The 12,758-nt window shown below is 38.9% G+C and overlaps 1 protein-coding gene across 9 annotated transcripts in view; it reads left to right on the forward strand.

The window, feature by feature from the left end:
• Nucleotides 1-12,758, forward strand: part of CPNE8 (copine 8) — a 108,889-nt gene that overhangs the window by 13,916 nt on the left and 82,215 nt on the right. For 8 of the 9 annotated variants that reach the window (XR_004540649.1, XR_004540647.1, XR_004540648.1 and 5 more), the window contains exons 2-4: nt 1,698-1,738; nt 3,805-3,851; nt 11,045-11,148. Coding sequence is in view for 6 of the 9 variants with exons in the window: in XM_033958658.1 (XP_033814549.1) it covers nt 1,698-1,738; nt 3,805-3,851; nt 11,045-11,148 (192 nt within the window). In the remaining 3 variants the exon portion in view is untranslated. The remainder of the gene's footprint in view (nt 1-1,697; nt 1,739-3,804; nt 3,852-11,044; nt 11,149-12,758) is intronic. The other variant, XM_033958655.1, reaches the window with a different exon arrangement.

Raw genomic sequence — 12,758 nt, forward strand, 5'->3', positions numbered from 1 at the left:
TTAAACCACGTAGAGGTTTCTACCGCAGCCCAGAGCGCTAAATTTTCTGACGCTGGCCAATTAGAGTCTTAGGTCCCTCCCAGTGCATCCCAGAATGCACCGGGAAAGAGAAGGCCTGCCATTTTGAAGAGGTGGGTCTGCCGGCAGGAGGGAGTAGGCATCTTTCCTGTCAGCTTTTCATCAAAAAAGTACAGGGTTGTGTGTGTATGGGGAGGGAGTGTGTGTGTGGGGGGGGGGGGTCATGAGGAGTACGAGCGGCAAGAGGGAGTGGGTATCCTTCCTGCCGATCTTTCATTTAAAGATGGGTTGGGGTGTGGGGTCCAGGTAGCTTAGGCAGGAGGGAGTGGGCTTCCCTCCTGATTTTTTTTTTTTTTATAAGTTTGGGGTCCATTGTGGGAGGGAGGTCCTGGCACAACTTTTTATTTTTGAATGGAGATAGATACTTTGTGTGTGTAACACATGCACAACATCTATGGCCATTTAAAATCAAAACAAAACTGCTATTTAGTGCTTCTCCAGACCTGTCAGATTTCGGAGTGTTAAAAACTAGCGCTTCATTTTGTGCATCTGAACATACTCAAGGCCCAGCAGAGGAGAAGGCCGATTTTCAAGAGTGCCCAGATGAGGGTAAGAAGCGGCGGGGGGTGCCCAATTGTGTCGGGGGGGGGGGGGTCGGATCGTGGCGGGGGGGTGCTGGTTCGAGGCAGGGGGGGTGCCGGATCGTAGGGGGGGGGGGGCCGGATTGTGGGGGGTGCTCGTAAATCGAGCCATGCTTGGTTTCCGAGGCACCGATTTTGCAAATGTTTTGCTCGTATTGCAAAACACTTGCAAACCGGTGCACTCGTAAACCGAGGTACCACTGTATTTATTTAAAGGGGGAATTGGGTTGATAAATGCTAGATCAGTGTAGGGGGAGAGTGTGGCACAGTGGTTAAAACTACAGCCTCAACACCCAAAGGTTATGAGTTCAAATCCATGCTGCTCCTTGTGACCCTGGGCAAGTCGCTTAATCCCCCCCTTGCCCCTAGTACATTAGACAGATTTTGAGCCCATTGGGACAGACAGGGAAAATTGTTTGAGTACCTGAAGAAATTCATGCAGACTGTTCTGCGCTTCCCTGGGAGAACAGTATAGAAAACTAAATAGATAATAAAATGATTATATTGTATGATCTCTTGAATTCTGATATTTATGACATGTTTTATGGAACTGAATCATGGCTGTTGGATTCTGATATTTTGTTGGCTCATGAATGTTGTTGGATTCTGATATTTTGTTGGCTCATGAATGTTGTCCCTATAATTATAAATGTGAATGGGTAAGTAGAGATTATAAAAGAGGTGGAGGTATGATTTTATTTTTAAGAAATGTATTTCATTTTCAAGGTTTATTAAAATTTGATATCCCGCCTTATCCAAGTTCAAAGCGGTTTTACAAAATTAAAACAGCAAGTTTACAGCAATAAATAACCCCCCCCCCCAAAAAAAAAAAAGGGGCAAAACTAACTCTAACAGACATAAAGACATAGACAGACAAGCAAGATTCAAGGAAAGAAAATGATCAGATAAAAGTACATTTCACATTTCTGCTTGTATAAATGCCTTTTTAATTATCCTCAAACTTACTCTAGAAAATTTTAGTGATAAACAGTTATGCTTTTTGATCCAACAGACAATTTATGTTTTTCACTTTATCAGAAACCTTTTGGACAGAGACACATTTTCAAAATCAGACCCAAGTAAGTGCCTGTTTCTGTTTGCATTTATATATTTTTACCAACAAAGATGTAATTAATAGAGAAATCTTTAAATCTAACTCCCCCTTTTACAAAACTATAGCGCAGTTTTTAGTGCCAGCTGCTGTAACAGCTCCGATGCTCATAGAATTCCTATGAACGTTGGAGTTATTACCGCTGCAGCCAGCGCTAAAAACCACGTTATAGTTTTATAAAAAGGGGGAGGGGGTAAGTTATTATGATACAGCACGAAGAAATAAAGTTAGTCTCTTATTTTTGTGTGTGACATGCATTTTGTTTCCGTAAAACAATCATGTTAGATAAACATATTTTTTCATTGTAATTGGAATCCAAAAAAAGTTTAATACTGTATAATATAAAGTAGATTACCAGCATTTTTGTTTTAGCAAATGTTTTATAAATCTACAACATGTTTGTCATAATCATTCAGAGGCTTAGTTGAAGATATGATCAGCATCTGGAGTAACCTGTAATCAGTTTAGAGCTGCAGAATTGTTGTCATGAACATGTAATTGTAATTCATTTCTCTCCAAGGACAAGCAGGCAATGTATTCTCATGTGGGTTGATGATATCCACGAAACCCGGTATGGATACTATCAAATTTTTTAGATAGTGCCCCTACCTTATGTGTGCCGGTGCCTTCTTACCCGACTTCATCTTGCAGGACCAACAGTTTTTCGTTTCCTGTGGAGCTGTGTCTTCAGTGTTCTTTTCAGCTCATCAGTATTCTTTGTTTTTACTGTGCTCCAATATTTCTCCCAACTTTGATTTAATTTTGTTACCTTTTCAAGTTCAGACCACCTCGAGCCCTTTTTCCTACCTGGGAGCATCAATCTTTTTTGGGATCCTTTTTTACTCAAACTCCCTGGGCCATTGAACCCTTGGATTTCGCATCGGTCTTTTTCCCCTCAATGTCAACGATGGCATCGAGCAACTTCTCTTGATGTAATTTGATCATTTTAGGCTCTGACCCACATAATTGGTGCATCCAGTGTCTGGGTCCTGAACATCTTGTGGAAAGTCTCCTTGCATAGTTTTGTTATTGTTGTATATGTTTTACATATTGTTTACAAAGAACCACATTGGCTTCCAACCCCAAATAGTTTTTTTCCCGTGCTACTCACATCACAAGACTAGACTAGAGAATAGCACAATGACCTGTTCCCACGGTAAACTGCGACAAACAGCAGGAATGGGTAAACCTTCATGTACTGTTTACCGCAAGTGCTGGAACAAAGCTTTTTACCGCTCCACAGGGATTCCTAGAATCTCCATCAAATAGTTCTTAAAAAGTTCCATAGGAGATATATTCACAGCTTTGGGAAAGTTAACAAAATGTAGGTTTAACCTCCTGGTTTAATTTTCAAGTTTTTCATTTTTAATCAATCCAACATTACCACAACCAAAGTCTTTGATTGAATCTCCTTTAGGTCATATTGCCCAGACAGGTTTTACAAAGACATGAGTTTTTTTACTGTATGTTTTGTGTCTTGTTTTTATGTGATAACATTATGTATGTGCTTTTGTAACCCACTTAGGTTTAAGCGGGGAAATAAGTTTTTATGACGGGGTGATTCTGGATTTGGGGGAGGGGGCTTTGGGTAAGGAGTTTGTTCTTGGGGCCATCTCAAGGTGCTATGAGCAGCCCCTTTTAAGAAGCAGCCTGGGAGCATTGGGCCTTAGCTTTACAACTCGGTGCTCCTGGGACTGTAGCATAATGCTGCATGTGAGGTTGCAAGCAATCAGCATTATGCATATACCACGAGAACCTGTGATACTGTGGGTTGGTTACTCCTGTGGTAAATCAAGGTGCGGTAAATGCCCAACCTTTACTGTAACTTGATGACTTCACCCATAAATAATAGACTAGGTGTGATTTAGAGGGATCTGAGTAGGAATTTTGTTTAACACTGTAAACGTGTGCATATGTAAATATAAAGCATAGTACTCTATTTGGTTTCTTTGAAATTATGCTGGAAAAACAAGTCAGTGTTTAATTCAAAATATTCAGAAAACTTTTAAACATTATTTTTTTCTCCTTTTGCAGTTTGTGTTTTGTATACTCAAGGTATTGGAAATAAGGAATGGAGAGAGGTATGTTATATTAATCTATTTTATCCATAATGTGATGACAAATCTTATTTTGTAATCTTATCTCTTGTTGTCTAGGTTGCTTAATGTTATCACTCATATTTTAGAAGCATCCCCAGGTGTGAATGGCAACAATTAAACATCTGGAGAGGGCCAGACATTTAAATGCTATTTCAACACAGGGGCCATTCACACATGGGGCAGCTCAGTACATTTAGATAATGATGTATATAGAAAATATTTCTAGGTATTTACAGCAGCCTGAAGGCATGCCTGCTATAGGGATGCTTGCACTCTGAAATCCTTTGGAAGAAAAGTTTTTCAAGGCTTGAAGCACATTTCCTGCACCTGGTCCTATCAGCTCTACATAAATGTCTACTTGAAGAATTGGTAACTAGTGTGTTTGACACTTGGTAACTAGTGTGCTTTGTGGACACTCCCACTGGTTTCATAACTTCAACAACTTGTAAATAAGCAGAAGGAGTGTTGGAAGTGCATTGTTCGGGCCACTTTTGATACTGTTGACATAATATCCAGTCTTTCTGCCATAGATATCAGAAAGGTATCTGCTATTGATTTTTTGGGGGTTTGCCATCAACAAAAATGTGAGCCCTACAGGTGACACAGAATTCAGTAATATGGTTATTATGTGGGATTAATAGATTTGAGCACATCACTTTGTATTTTTTTTTTTTTTTTTTTTTGCATTGTATTGGTTAACTATGGAATTCCATGTAAAGTATAAATTGTTATGGATGGTTTATTTGAGTTTGAATCAGTCATCATCCAAATACTGTATTTACAAGATTGCTTGGCAGATTATTGTGTTCTGCAACTCAGGTTGGCTTTATTATATCTTCCCACAAAAAATTACATCTTGATATTTTAAGAAAGTATTCTAGTGTGCTGGACCAGTAGAATGGAACAAACTCCCAATGTACCTTCAACAGCTAAAGAAATTGTTGAAGCTTCATCTATTTTGTCAGATGAAATATGCACTGTAATGCCTAAGACTCATTTGATTTGATGGGTTTCAACACCTTCTTTCACATTTTGGAAGTTTTGAGATGATTCTTTGACCTTAAACATATGTGATGTATAACAATTATTTTGTATCGTGTTTTAATTATGTATGTAATGTAATCTGCTTTGGACAAAGGTGGAATACAAGTAATTATAAATTATAGGTTTATGCATTCTCATGGTTGCATGTGTTGGACCTGGACCAGAAGTTAAAGAAAAGTTGGTGGACATCCCTTGCTGAGGAGATGACCTTTTTAAGGACAAAGTGAAAGAGTTGGCTGATCTCATAAAGAAGAAGACATCAAGTCCATGTCTTGGCTCATTCTTTCTGCGGCCTCCATATCTCAGAGATTTTCAGGCACAGGGTAAAAGAATGCTGTCTATTCTCAAAGGAATAGGATTACTCCTTCATCCAGTCCTCCATAACAGACTCAGCCCCAGCTAGCTTTCCAGTATAAGCAGGGGATGAGCTTTTGACTGGCTCCATCAGGGTACAGCTGACAAAAAAAGTACCCGTTTTAAATGGCCTACTGATGGATAGGAGGCTGAATTTTTTTCTGCAAATAGTCTGGGAGGACTGCACTTTAAATTTGTGTCAACTTCTCTAAATTGCCCACTGAGGGCAACAAAATTTGGTTCTCAGCATCAGAAAGTGCTCGTAGAGGAACTCTCTCCTCCCTTCTGCATGTCCATGTGGTTGAATTCCAGTCACCAGGAAAAGAAGGGGACTCTATTCCAAGTACTTCCTCATGGTCAAAAACACAGGGATTTCATCCCATCATAGACCTGAGGGCTCTAAACAAATTCCTGGTCAAAGAAAAGTTCAGGATGATTCCATAGGCACCCTTCTTCTGTGATTCAAGAACAAGATTGTTTATGCTCTCTGGATTTAAAGGATGCTTATATCCATATTCATATACATCCCAGTCACAGAAGATATTTCAGATTTTGAGTAGGGAAATGCCACTACCAGTATCATGTTTTGCAATATGGCTTCGTACATACTCCCAGAGTCTTTACAAAATGTCTTCCTGTCTGCATAGCAATGCTGTGACTACTGTGAGAGCATATGTTTCCTTGTCTGGATGATTGACTGATCAAACGCAGATTGCTCAAGAATCAATGCAGAGAATTATTCAGGTGGTGGAGCTACTAGAGTTCAAAATCAACTACCCAAAGTATACCTGCTTCAAGTACAGCAATTGGAGTACATTGGAACCCTGCTGGACTCTGTTCATTCTTGAGTCTACCTCCTTCAGGTGAGAGCAAATGCACACATGTGCAATGCTCATCAGGTTCGAACCAGCCAGCAGGTTACAGCTTAGCAAATATTGAAGTTGTTAGGCCACAGTCTCCACTGTGCATGTTATGGAACGTCTCCATTTGCAAGATTCCCAGTGGACTCTGGCTCCTGAATGGTGTCATGCCATGGGAAATTTGAAGAACAAACAACATAAGAATTGCCGCTGCTGGGTCAGACCAGTGGTCCATCATGCCAAGCAGTCCGCTCACAAGGTGGCCTTCTGGTCAAAGTATGTCATCTTGGTCATCCCAGTGTTACAATAATCCCTTCTCTGGTGAACAATTTGGTCCAATTTGACTTGGGGACTTTCATTCCAAATTCCTCCTCCATAGAAGATTCTAACTACAGATGCATCCAACCTGGGTACTCCTGTAGATTGGCTTCAGACACAAGGGCACTGGTCCATTCAGGAGACTCACCGCCATATTAATCTCCTAGAGTTGTGGCCAATTTGGAATGCTGTAAAGTCTTTCAGAAATTGGCTTTTGAACCAAATTGTTCTGATCCCAACAGAAAATCAGGTTGCCATTCACTACCTCAACAAGTATGGGGGTTCAGGAAGTACTTGGATCTGGTGAATTCTTGTTTTCTAACACTGTATAAAGAAAGGCCATAAATAGTAGCAAAATCAGCCCTATGAATAAGAGAACTCCTTTCACCTTCTAAAGCAGCACTATATTGCTGCATGCTTAGGTGAGTTTTCTTTTTATCTGAGGGCATCTCATTAACAACAAAAAATATTTATATAAAAACTTGTTTATTGTATTTATAGCTATTTGTTTCTGGTCATTTTGTGCTTTTTTTCCAGAAATAATTTTGGATTTTTTTGTACTTTGAGATTGTTCTGTGCCTTAAGTAGGCCTGGGGAGGGCCAGCTTATTTACCTGGACAGGTAGATTTTGGTGAAATGAGCAAACATGAAAATAAAAAGTTCAGCTATTAAACTTTCTCACATTGCATCAGGATTCACTAGTTTGAAAAACCTGTTGATAGATAGGGCCTAATCCAAGAGCAGGTGAGAATGTGTTATTAGTGGCTATACATAAATATATGAAACTAGAAAATATTGGATAAGCCAGAATATAATAATCGGAGAGGCAAAAGATGGGAATCTAACATTGATTTCACACATGTGCTATGTGCTTAAAGGAACAGGAAGGCAGGCTAGGACATTAGTGTGATTGATAAGCACCATAGCAAATTTACCCCAGATGGCAAAGTTTAAGTTTTATAAGGTTTCTTTGTTCTGAAGTGTGTCCAGCTTATATGGAAGCCAATAATTTGGACCAGTTAGATTGTAGCGAAGGAATGTCATCATTTAGGAGATATATGGATGTGTAACTGATAAAACGCTGGAATTTGTTACTAGCAAGGCCAGCTTTTGGCTTCTGTAATAATTCTCATGATGCAACCAACCTTATGATAAATCATTTCTGATAATGAATAAATAATAATTTGCTTTTGGAAAACATTTGCATCATTTCATTATTCTTGTGCATTTTACACACCTAGAGCGAAACTAGCAGCTTAATTGGTACCCACACAGGTACTGCTTGCTTAAGAGTACGCTTGTGTCCAATTACCCTGCTCAACTTTGGTACAGCAGTTAGGTGTGAGCATTTATACTAACCTGTGAACTAGCATAGGTGCTCACACCTAAAGTTTGGCACATAACTTCAGACCTGTGCTCTATTCTAAAATGGCAATTACACATATCTGATTCTCAATCCAGAGAGAACCACTGTGTTTTGGTTAACAGGAGATCTGTCTCAACCTAATGTAGATTCAGTCTTGTTGAATGACCAATGGTGACATTCAAGTATTTGCGTGTAATAGTTGATTCTCAACTGTCCTTTTCATTGCATACTTCTTTGCTATTAAAATAGGTTTCTTTGATATATATCAACTTTGCTTAGTGCATAATTAATCTTATGATACTACATTTCAAACATTATTGCAAGTTTTGCTTATTTTACATTGATTGGCCCTATAGCTTTTGTAAAGGTTGAGAGGGGAGGGTTTGGGATGGGAGAACATTCTTCTATGATCACCACTTTGCCATACAAATAAATATAGAAACATGCTGGCACTTTCTCAGTTAAACTCCTGTAACTCTCTCTAAGCTGGTATAAACACCTCCCTTATCATAAGCTACAACTGATACAAAGCATAGCAATAAGACTTAATTTTCAAACTGAAAAAATTTGATTCTATCTCGTCTTAACTTCTAGTCTGCACTGGCTGTCTATTAGTGTGCAAATTTCCTTCAAACTAGCATGTATTATGTTTTCATATATGCAAACTCCTCTGAGCCTCTTATAAACCTTTTCATAAACTCCTGGCCAACTTCAACTAGAAGAAAGCAAGTGGGGATTGGGATAGAACACATCAACTTTGAGACAATCTTTATTTCCATGAACTCAATTAAAGTACATGTAAAAGCACATGAATAAAAAGTCCTATAAATGTAAAGTCCTTATTGTGGAATGATCCAGTTGATGACCCAATAAGGTCCGTGTTTTGGCCTCCAGGGGAAGGCCTGCCTCAGGGTTGTGATTATTGGTCTAGAAAAAATACATTTTACGTGAATAAAGGTCAAGATTGCATAAATAAAATATAAATCATCATGAGCTCATAGAAAAGAACATCAATAAATCAATATAAATAATATCAAATAGCATGATGTGTTCTATCCCACTCCCCACTTGCTTGCTTTTTGTTGGATTTTACATGGGGTTTCTGTTCCCTTTCTTCTGATTTACAACTTCAACCAGAAACATCAACTCCCTTCTGCTGATCCTTCTTCTCCCAAAGAGTCAAATATAAACGCATTATTTAGCTCACTACTCACCTACCTCAGTACAGAGATCTGGAATAACCATCTAAAGATCATCGGAGCAGAACCTAAGATTTTGTAAAAAAAAAACTAAACTCTCCTCTTTGAGAACATATGCTCTGTGGACACTTAACAACCACAATAAAGCTTTCTAAGCTGCATAACTTCTCACCCTACAGATTCTGCCTTATCTCCACACAGCAGAGTCATTCTGTCTACTTCATCCTAACCAATTGGATTGCAATTCAAACTTCTATACAGTATCTAATGTTCTTACTATATTTTCCCATTATGATAGATTCATCTTATCTCTTCTATAGTATCTTATCAAATACATTCTACTTATATTTACTGTTTTTCCTTCCAGGCATTATATTAATCTTTTAATTTGAAAGTTGCCTTGAATCATATTGTTCTGTGTGTATGAAAAAGACATGGTTTTCTGTTGGCATTGACTTGTGCAAGATCAATTGACTGTGCAGAATCTGGCTTGTTTAGTTTTACAATGTATGTGTTGGTATTCTAGTGCTCACTGCAATGTTTAAGATGCTGCCTTTTCCTAGGTACAATCTTGTTGTGCGATATGTGGATTGTTGCTAAAAATCATATTTTTCATATAGATGAGGGGGGTGTCAAAAAATGATGGGCCCCAGTGTCACATATGCTAGGTACACCACTGCCTTAAACCTAGATAAGAATAGAGCAACCATGGAAAATCAGAGGCGGGAAACTACGAGGTGACACCAGGAAATTCTTTTTCACTGAAAGGGTGGTTGATCGTTGGAATAGTCTTCCACTGCAGGTGACTGAGGCCAGCAGCGTGCCTGATTTTAAGGCCAAATGGGATCGACACGTGGGTTCTATTCGCTAAGTAAAGGTAGGGGAGGGTCATTAGGGTGGGCAGACTAGATGGGCCGTGGCCCTTATCTGCCGTCTATTTCTATGTTTCTATGTTTCAACCAAGAAATTGTACATGAGATTAAAATAGCATTCTTTTAGTGGGCCTAAAGAGGAGCCTGCGGAATAGGGAATATTGTTGGAGTTTCTTCCTTAGGAGGAGAGATTCAAAATATTTAAAGGGTATTATTCCCATCCTACCTTCCACTGCACTAACTAGACCAGTTCGCATAGGGAAAATGTAAGGGTCCTGTATGCAAATACATGTACATTAAAACTATCTGTAGAATGAAGTAAGGTGGTAATATGTATGATGCATATTTGCTCTTTAAAGTGCACTAAATAGAAATATGAATGGAGCATATTAGGGGTGGTCTTCATGGCACAGCAATCATAACCTTAAACAGATTAGTGCTTTAAGAAAGCATGGAGGGTAATCTGTATGGAATCCTAAAGAGGTGTGGTACCATTCCATTAGGAATCCAGGAAGGAATAGGGAGGCCAACACTTGGATGGATTTTGGGGCATACAATATTTGAGAAAAGTGTGAAAAGAGGTTTTAGAAGTAAGATAGAAAACATATGAGCAAAGGGGAGGAGTTTGGTTGCATTTGAGAATTTTATATGCATATCTGTCAAAAGAAAATTAATCTCAATTGGTTTTTTTTTGGTGTCATTTTACTATATTGCTACACATTTTATTTGTTCATTTAGTGGTTCCCAACCTTGTCCTGGAGGACCACCAGGCCAGTCGGGTTTTTGGAATAGCCCTAATGAATATGCATGAGAGAGATGTGCATATAATGGAGGTGACAGGCATGCAAATCTGCCCCATGCATATTCATTAGGGCCTTCCTTAAAACCTGACTGGCCTGGTGGTCCTCCAGGACAGGGTTGGGAACCACCGATTTAGACGGCTATGAAATGTCTCTTTTAATGCAGTTGAAAAGTATGCCTAGTAAGGAACCTGTATATACTTTTAGGCACATTTAAAGAGGGCAATTTTCTGCTAGGTCATTTTGTAGGGATAAATGCTTTTGAAAACTGCCGTTCCTCAGTTACTTTTTAGTATACTACTAATTTATAGGTACCACTGAATGTGATTATCTATATGGTTGTTTTTTATTTTAATTTTCAGTTTGGAAGAACAGAAGTGATTGACAACACTCTAAATCCAGATTTTGTTAAAAAATTTGTAATGGACTACTTTTTTGAAGAGAGGCAAAACCTTAGATTTGATCTGTAAGTTTTATATAATGCATATTTGATTTTTAAACAATTGTATCACTGTTACTAAATTTATACAACAGGTTTTGAAAACCAAATATTGCCACAGACTATGCCACCAGTCAGTAAAGATACATCTGCTATGTTCCACTCAAATAATCTAACAGAGGCTCATTTTTAAAGTAAACATAGACTTACAAAGTTACATATGTTACTATGGCCCCCTTTTACAAAGGCGATTATCACGGTGGGCCGTATTTTGTTTGTTGTTTATTTATCGCCCGCCTTTATCCAGGGCGAGTTACATGTTAACATGCAAAAGTGGTAATTGCTCTGACACCCATAGGGCGTCTCCACACGGCAGCCACTAATGCACCTTTGTAAAAAGGGGGGTATGTAACTTTATAAGTCTGTGTGGTTTGAAATGAGTACCATAGTATTCTAACTTACACGTGTGTGTTCCACCCGTATGCATGCCCACTGGCAAAGTATGCACAAACGTTGGCACACATTTTTTCACTAGCCTATTCTATTAAAGGTCATTTATGTGTGTAAGTACACACTTAAGTGTAGAAATGACTAGAATACCATTGTTTATACATCACCTTGCTGCCTAAAACTAGGTGGCTCCTTATAGAACTATCCTCTAAATATAAATCAAATAAAAATCACAGTGGTGAGACATTTCCAGATTCATGAATTAATTTCTTCGTATCAGACTACCCATACAGAAGTCTATTATTTCAAGAGACCTCTCTCATTGTTATATCTCTCATAAACATAAACATTAGAGCCCAGGGATGTGGTAAGAGCGGATAGTGTAGCTGGTTTTAAGAAAGGTTTTGGACAAGTTCTTGGAGGAAAAGTCCATAGTCTATTATTGAGAAAGACATGGGGGAAGCCACTGCTTGCCCTGTATTGGTAGCTTGGAATATTGCTACTCCTTGGGTTTTGGCCAGGTACTAGTGGATTGGCCACCATGAGAACGGGCTACTGGGCTTGATGGACCATTGGTCTGACCCAGTAAGGCTTTTCTTATGTTCTTACATTTTCAAGCATCTCAACTGGAAAGGAAGGTATTTTGGATTTAATTTGTGCCTTTCTCAGTAGTAGCTCAGGGTGAGTTACATTCAGGACAGGTACAGTAAGTATTTTCCTGTTCTCAGGGGACTTAAAATCAAAAGTCTGTACCCAAGGCAATGGAAGGTTAAGTGACTTGCCCAGGATCACTAGGAGTGACATTAGAATCTGAACTTGGCTTGTTTCTTGTGCCCCTTCCATGCTGCACCCATGTGAATGCCCCCCTTGCATTTATGCAGTATGCCATTTGCATGCACCCTGACAAATGAGCCTTTAGTTTCCCTCTTGCCGCTTATGCATGGAAGTAATTGTATTCTGTATATTTAAGCATTCAAATGGCACATAAATGTGTAAAGGGTAAGGGGAATGAGACTTGATATATCGTTTCTTCTATGTGGTTATAATCAAATGATTTATGTATTTTTAGATATGATACTTATTATGTATCTGGGGTAATGTGCTCAGTCGCAAGCTGCAATGGGAATCAAACTCAGAACCTCAGGGTGCTGAGGTAGATGCTTTAACCACCATGCACTCATTATATA

The sequence above is a fragment of the Geotrypetes seraphini genome, chromosome 9 (genome assembly GCF_902459505.1).
Source record: "Geotrypetes seraphini chromosome 9, aGeoSer1.1, whole genome shotgun sequence".
In the NCBI taxonomy this organism is placed as follows: Eukaryota; Metazoa; Chordata; class Amphibia; order Gymnophiona; family Dermophiidae; genus Geotrypetes; species Geotrypetes seraphini.